The sequence below is a fragment of the Eurosta solidaginis genome, chromosome 1 (genome assembly GCF_040869045.1).
Source record: "Eurosta solidaginis isolate ZX-2024a chromosome 1, ASM4086904v1, whole genome shotgun sequence".
Classification (NCBI taxonomy): domain Eukaryota; kingdom Metazoa; phylum Arthropoda; class Insecta; order Diptera; family Tephritidae; genus Eurosta; species Eurosta solidaginis.
The window spans coordinates 319,640,354-319,648,419 of NC_090319.1; the positions used below are offsets into that span (position 1 = coordinate 319,640,354).

Genomic DNA, 8,066 nt, shown 5'->3' on the forward strand with positions numbered 1-8,066 from the left:
GCCGATAATAAAAGCCCTATAATTTTTCGTATTTATAAATGAGTTCTTCCGAACCCTGCTTAATGGTTCCCAAATTATCCTGAAACTATTTCGCAAGATGATTCCATAACTAAATAGCTCCGAAATAATAGTGAAAGTAATCCCGAATTGATCACGAATAGTATCTAAAACAATTCCAACATTGCTACAAAAAAGTCTAGAAACGATGATCAATTATCCCCGAACAGACCAAAAATGGTCCTGGTAATAATCCCTGCATGACTCCAAAAATATACGATTACGACCTAGTATGGTTTTTTTGGTTAAAATTTTTGAGGAATAACATATTGCAGACCCTAAAAATAACATAATGTTAAGTTCACATTATGTTACTTATGACAGAGCAGACGATACGCCACATTCAACGACCTCTGTATTAGTGAGAAAACATTTGAAAATTAAAATAAATCACTTAAAAAACCGAAAAAACTCAACAAAAAAAAAAAAAAAAAAAAACATTTCATCACAATGAGAAAGTCCTTTTTTATTCTTGGATATAACTTGTTATTGGTAATTATTGGTAAACCGAATGACTTTTTCGAACTGCTAACTGTTAAATGCCATCTCTGAAACTGTGCAGTACGTAATGAGCACATGTCCCGCACTTTTCGGTCTGCAAGCTAGAATTTTGGAAAACCGCAGTTGGACAACGAAGTATCGCAATGCGTATATGTACGTCCATTGCATTGATCAATCAGTACATGTTCTGACCTGAAATAATAGCGGGATGTATGTACGAAAAATTACAGCGTCAATCCATAGCCGTTCTTTTTTTAGAACGGATGGTTGGTGTCGTTGTTGTAGAGATAAATAAACTTCTTATAACCTTAGATAGATAGATAATTAATTGAGGATCGCATTGCGACCATTGGTCTATTGTGCCCTCAGCTACTTCACAGCACCTCATCCAAGCCGACATCTCTGATGGACCCTTATAACCGTATTGTGACGAATATTAGCATCACTAAGCCGATACTAAGCAGCCACTCGTATGTACGTAAACAATACTCACAAATGCATGTAATCATCAGCCGAAGTAGTATTCACATATACACACGCATATGGTTACAAAGTACAAATATACAATAATATGGCTGGTAACCAAGCATGAAGTTCACGAAATTAATTTTTCAAGATTTGGAGTGTTGGGGGATACCACACGTATAAGCCGGCTGCAGATATGAAGCAGTATACATCTTCTTAGGAACACATGCAATTTTTTAGTATAGCTGTGTAATTTATAACTTTTAGTATTTTTCGAATATTTTGTTTTCGGAATGTAAGCACAAATCATACAGAAAATTCTCGATTATTGAACGTTTTTCTATGAAGTTTCACTTTTTTCACGCACTTAAATTTTTTCGAAAGCTCACATTTAACTAAGAAACATTTACGTATCTCAATTTACCAAAATAGTTACAAATCGAATAAATGACAAAACTGCTACCGATATCAAGAATATATTGCTGATGAAGAGGAAAAAGCGTGAACGTGGCAGTGTTACGAAAATTGCAAATCATTTAGGTTCACCTGGTAAGGGACCACATGAATGGTTAGTGCTAACACCAAAGGATAAAATACCAAAACCCGACGTAGTATCATTTCCCAAACCGCCGAAGGCACCAGATGGCAGCTTATTATATGATCGTGTACCCAATAAAGTATTGGAAGTTGAGAAAGATTTAACTATTTTACCAGCACCAGCGCCGATAGTAACTGCAACACCCGTTGTTGTTTCTGCGCCAAATTCTACTGCTGTCGCTGCTGCAGTATTACCTGCTGTGGTGACTGTCATTCCGCCAGTGTCTGCAACAAAGGTGCCACCACCAACACCAACCACTACACCTATAACAACAGCACCAAAAACCACATTAGAACGGTCAAGGGCTGCCAAAGACTTAACGCCAGCACCAGCTATTGTGACTGTTGGCGGCAGTGCAGCAGCGCGACGTAATGATAGTTGGCGTAAACGGGGTCGTGAACGAAACGAGGAAGCTGCGGATGGTGAGTACTGAGTGTCCATTGTGTAATACAATTTTAAATATTTTAAATAACAGGCCGACAGCATCTCGACCCAGAAACCGGACTATATATTTTCGAATGATTTTGATGCGATGAATCGAAATCTAGCCTCAAAATTGCTCTATCAGCTCTGGTTTTCGAGATATCCTAGCCTAAAAGTACGAAAAACACCGTTTTTGTCCATATTTGAGGTTATGTAGCCTTGCAGATGTTTCCTTTCACTAAAATAATAAGCTGGCATCGTTAAGTACAAGTCTTCTTCTTTCAAATGGCGTTGAGTTTACTCAAATATTAATTTTTTTCGCTTGGATATCGCATTTTGAAATTTTCATGTTTCTAAATTTTCCTACACCTGAAAATCGATTAAGATAACATAGACATCATATAGTCGATTACTAATTTTCTTGAATTGAGTCTTGTTTTTCTTAAAATTATGTCTCACACCATAAGTGTGCTAACTCACCACACCCCTACACTATCTAACCCTCGGGTACCAAATCACACACAGCGCTAACCCCTAGAAACCACCCCTACCACACCACAAGCAGGCAAAACCACCTAACCTTGGGAACAGCGAGTTTAGTCACATATTTTAAGAAAAATAAGACTCCATTCAAGAAAACTAGTAATCGACTATATCATGTCTATGTTATCTTAATCGATTTTCAGGTGTAGGAAAATTTAAAAACATGAAAATTTCAAAATGCGATATCTCAGCAAAAAAAATTATATTTGAGCAAACTCAATGCAATTTGAAAGAAGAAGACTTGTACTTAAAGATTCCAGCCTATTATTTTGGTGAAAGAAAACATCTGCAAGGCTACATAACCTCAAATATGGGCAAAAACGGTGTTTTTTGCACTTTTAGGTTAGGATATCTCGAAAACCAGAGCTGATAGAGCAATTTTGAGGGCAGATTTCGATTCATCGCATCAAAATTATTCGAAAATATATAGTCTGGTTTCTGGATCTGAATGTTGGTTAAATTTTGTCGGCCTGTGTAATTAATCTTTTATTATTTTATTATCGTGTTTTTAACGTTATTTTAGGAATGCTCTATCCCGTGTATCCGCCAACAAAGCGTCCAAATAAAGATCCTATGCCATCACATCGTCCAAGTAATGAACAATTTGCAGCAATGATGGCTGCCGCCGGTCATACCTTGACGAGACATCATGTAATTAATGAATTTATTTAACTTTTTTTTATTATTTTTGTAAGTTTAAATGTTTTTTCGCCTTTTTTTTAGCTGAATGGAAAACCGAAGCTAGCACAAATGGGGCGTACCGGCAATGGACGCAAACAGGTTATAAGTTGGGTAGATGCACCAGATGATTACTATTTTCGAGCTACAGACACCAGCAAGTAAGTTTATCAGAGATGTTTTTGTTGTTGTAGTAACGATAAAAACACACCCAGAAGGCTTTGGGGAGTGTTTTCGATGTTGAAGGTCCTTTGCCGGATATAGATCCGGTACGTTCCGGTAACAAAGCACCATTAAGGTAACTAGCTCGACCATCTCGGGAACGATGGGTATTAAGGCTAATATGGATAAAATAAAATACGTGCTGGCATCGAAGAATGAACGGGCCCTTTCGCTCCTTGTCAGCCACGTCACTGTAGAAGGACTACGTCTGACTGAAATCAAAACGGCAAGGTGTTTGCCAACAAGTGCTACTCTCTCTGCAAGATTTATGGCCCTGTCCGTAATGCTAACGACATATGCCGAACGAGGTTTTATGACGAGATGTATGAGCTTTACGTGAACATAGTGAAACGAAAAAAATCCCAAAGGCTACGTTGGCAAAGTCGTGTTATGCGATTGGTTAAAGCCGTTCCGGCGCAGAAAGCGTTCCTCTCTTCTTCTCCTTGAAGCGATTAAGACACTCCCAGTAGGCTATGGGTTGTCAATAATGATTGTCCTTTGCCGAATACTGATTTGGAAACCAGCAACATTAACATTCTAGCCCAACCATCTTGTAAACAATTTGTTATGACCCTCTCGAACTTTCTATGTTTGTGGATTTTAGTCGTCTATTATGACAGCCTTGCCTACGGGGTATATTCTAAGCCCCATTAAACTGCTGGGGCAAAAGTATTTCTATCGACACCCATAGTTGAAAGCAGAGGAGGGGTACAAGTTCAGATAAACGAAGTTCTATATAACATTTTCAACACTCTGCTATATGTTTTGCTATAACCGTTCGTTTAATTATTGAACAGTAAGCTTAACAAAAAAGGAATATTTTTTTATAAGTACAATTTATACAAAAGTTTATTTTCTATGGGCGAAGCCAAGTCTAGCATCATCTTCGGCTACAAGCTAATTTCTGGGAAACATAGGGTTTTACCACCCCAGTGGGTTAGGGGGTTAGAATATACCCGCGGTAGGTATGCCTGTCGTAAGAGGCGACTAAAATACCAGAATCAAGGGGCTGTGTAGCGCAACCCTGTTTCACTAACAGACGAGGATCTGGCGACCCCTAGCTCCTCATGGAGCTTGGAGGTTGGGAGGGAGGGATGGCCTGAAGGTTTAATGTGGCCATATAAATCTTTACCGAGATGGTCCGGCTAGCACCTTAATGGTGCTGTGTTACCGGAGCGTACCGGATCTGTATCCGGCAAAGGACCATCACATCGATAACACTCGCCAAAGCCTTCGGGGAGCAACCTTATCGCTACAACAGCAACAACATCAAATCCCCAATTCACTTATTTATAGACCAGTATTATATTAAAAACGAAAAGCAAAGCAAGACCTTCCCCACTAAGAGGATTTAATTAGATAGTGGTAGCGCTCGTAAACCCCACTGCTGACAATACATAACTCAACCACAATTCAAATTCGTAATAAATTTACAAAAATATTAATTAATTGCAGAAAATGGCGCAAAACGCTTTCCCCCGCCGATCTCCGACGAATTGCGCGCAAACCTTGGAGAGAATTGCCAATTAAAATACAACAATTAGTCCAGATGGCTCACGTTGTAAATGCGCCGGCGTTGGCAATGAGCAGGCAAATGGAATCACAAGTTGTTATACTCGACTGACCGTCGTCAGCGGAAGCAAATACAACAAGCACAACAACACCTAGTGCAATAGTGACATCTACAACTACAGCCACCACAACTATAACAACCACAAAAACGTCTATGGGTCGCTACGAGAAACCACTACAACAACAGCAGCAGCTACAGAAAATGCAAAAGCAACAACAACAATTCAAAACTATGCCACCACAGCGTACCCCACCACCATTTCCGTATACTATGGATGCGTTGCTCAATTAAATAATTTTCTTTATCATGCATAGGCTTTAGCAATATGTATGTAGTCTGGTGCTCTTGTAGTATTCAATGAAATGACAACTTTTGAACAAAAGGTTGTCTATTTCAGATGCGGAAGGGTGCAGTTTATATACTATTTTACGCTTGCGCATAGTACAGCCGCTTTGCCGACGATAGATGATAGTGATCTGTGTATATATATAAGACTAAGTGGGAGAACAAAAGAGAGAGGGAGAGAAAGGTAGCGAGCGATCGCAATGGTCGAACAATTTAGTCGGTGGACTAAATAGTTTGATGTATGAATTAAGACTCGCGCATGTGAAGAAAATATGGACAACAACGATACAGCTACATATTTACAACTTTAATAGTGTTTAAAATTCAAACAAAATATACATATATATGTAAACATACGTATATATATTCAGACATATATATATCTTAGGGCTGTGAACTGCATCCGGATTTTTCAACTATCCGGATAAACCGGATATTCGAATAACCGAATAGCTAAGCAAAAAATCCGGCTATCCGGATTCATAAATGGAAAATTCAGATATCCGGATGCGTAAATGGAAAATCCGTGTATCCGTATGTCCGGATACTTGAATATAAAAGTTGAATATCTGCATATCAGAATTGAACGAAGCAAACATCGAAAAATTATTCACAAAATATGATTGTAGATTATTAAATTAACGTCAAAAATTAAAAAGCTACAATTTTACGAACATGAACTATAGTGGTTATTATTTTTTGTTAAATTATTAACTTTGTATTTTATATTTTGAATTTTAAATATGTATTTTATTATCGAATTACTTTTTGGTAAATGAAAATTTTTGAATACTTCAAAAAGACACAAATGTATTAGGAACACAAGCACAGATATATTACATGCACAAGAATTTCAATAGTGTCATTTATTTAATAATTTTCGACAACTTTTCTTTGATTAAATTAACTAGGTTTTAAAGTTCGTAATTGTAGGTCAGTTGGTAGAATCGCCAATATATTTGGTTGTTAACCAAATATTTAAATATTTATTTTTTTAATATATTATGTAATTTATTTTAAGTATAAAATATAATCAAAAATTTTCTTTTTGAAGTATTCAAAAATTTTCATTTACCAAAAAGTAATTCGATAATAAAATATTTAAAATTCAAAGTATAAAATACAAAGTTAATAATTTAAGAACAAATAATAACCACTATAGAACAATTTTGTTTTTGTTAATAATGTTAAATAAACATAGGTATGTATATGGTACATCAATTTGTTGCTTTGGATATCCAAAAATACGGTTATTAACCGGATATTCATAAATCCGGATACCCGGATAGTTTCACAAACGAATATTAACCGGATATCCATGCCGTCCGGATTTTATCCGTGTCAAAGGATATCCGTATGGATATCCGGATAGTCCCAGCCGTAATATATATATATCAGTGTGTGCATATATATTCAATTAATATAAATAATTGCAATGAAAAAATGTCATTTAAGCTTAATTATCATTGCAACATATACAATAGATAGGCACGTAAAATGTATATGAACTATGGATGTATATGTTGACAAACACAAAACAAATGAAAATATGGTTTAGTCTTAGCTTAAAGTTAAACTCTCAATTACAGCCATAGTCGTAATGTTATTAACATACCAACATACTATATATTTTTGTAAATTATTTTAATGTACGCAAGTTTGTTGGCTTCCATTCATGTATTCTGATCTTTATAAGCTTTTCTAAAAGCGTTATCTATTGCGTATGTCTTTCTTTTTTTTTTGTTTTTTTTTTTTTTTTTGGAATAAGCGGCCTGTTGATTGCACTTTCCTGCGCTAAATATGTATGTATGTAGTGTTCTCTCCAAACAATTTGCCTTTTATTATTATAATTATAATTACAATACTTTTGTTTTTGTTTGCCCTAAGTTTAACACGTAACATGCAGTGTCAATGCCTTCGTTTTTTATTTTGTAAAATTTTCATTCATTATTCGTAGTTAAAATAAGTAAACAATGTTCATTTCATGCTAAGCGTTAAATTTTTTATTGTATGTATAATTGTAATGATAAACTTTAAAAGGGTCACGATATAAGATAATGTGATGCGTATTTTTTTCGGATTTTTTAAAATAATTTTATTTGCTAATGAAAAATACTTAAAGTTAATATTAAAATATTTTTTTTTAATATTGAAACATAGAGTTCAATGTAAAAAAAAGTTATTCTTAAGTAAAAACAAATTAAACTAAAACTTTTAAATTAAATAAAAAAATTAAAAAAAAATTAAACACGAAATACTAAAAAAAAATTTAATTAAGAAACAAGATAAATTATATTATCAAAAATACCAGACATAAACACATAAAAGAAAGCAAACGAAATTAAAATTGCTTTCCATTACATACACACACAACGCGGTTCACAAAATAGAACAAAAATTCAAAATGGTATTTTTTTAAATACAAATCTTGAACAAGCATATACGAGGGTTGCTAATTATATTTTGAGCCTAATAATAAAAAGACAGTAATTTATTATCGAAAATGGCTTTATTGTTTTTCGAAGTATTCTCCATGATAATCAATACACTTCTGCATGCGTTCAAAACAATTTTCGTAGCACTTTTTCTACTCCGATTGAGGTATCTCCAAAACATGGTTTTTGAATGCATCAACCGTTTCTTTCTTCAGGCGCCGAAAAA

General features: G+C 35.1%; 1 protein-coding gene across 5 annotated transcripts in view; it reads left to right on the top strand.

Annotated features, from left to right (window-relative positions):
* Nucleotides 1-7,343, top strand: part of MTA1-like (metastasis associated 1-like) — an 81,075-nt gene extending 73,732 nt beyond the window's left edge. For 4 of the 5 annotated variants that reach the window (XM_067761757.1, XM_067761758.1, XM_067761759.1 and 1 more), the window contains 4 exons: nucleotides 1,456-2,043; nucleotides 3,111-3,238; nucleotides 3,311-3,426; nucleotides 4,943-7,343. In XM_067761757.1, coding sequence (XP_067617858.1) covers nucleotides 1,456-2,043; nucleotides 3,111-3,238; nucleotides 3,311-3,426; nucleotides 4,943-5,111 — 1,001 coding nt within the window. In that variant the 3' untranslated portion in view covers nucleotides 5,112-7,343. The remainder of the gene's footprint in view (nucleotides 1-1,455; nucleotides 2,044-3,110; nucleotides 3,239-3,310; nucleotides 3,427-4,942) is intronic. The other variant, XR_010949013.1, reaches the window with a different exon arrangement.
* The last annotated feature ends 723 nt before the right edge of the window (nucleotides 7,344-8,066 follow it).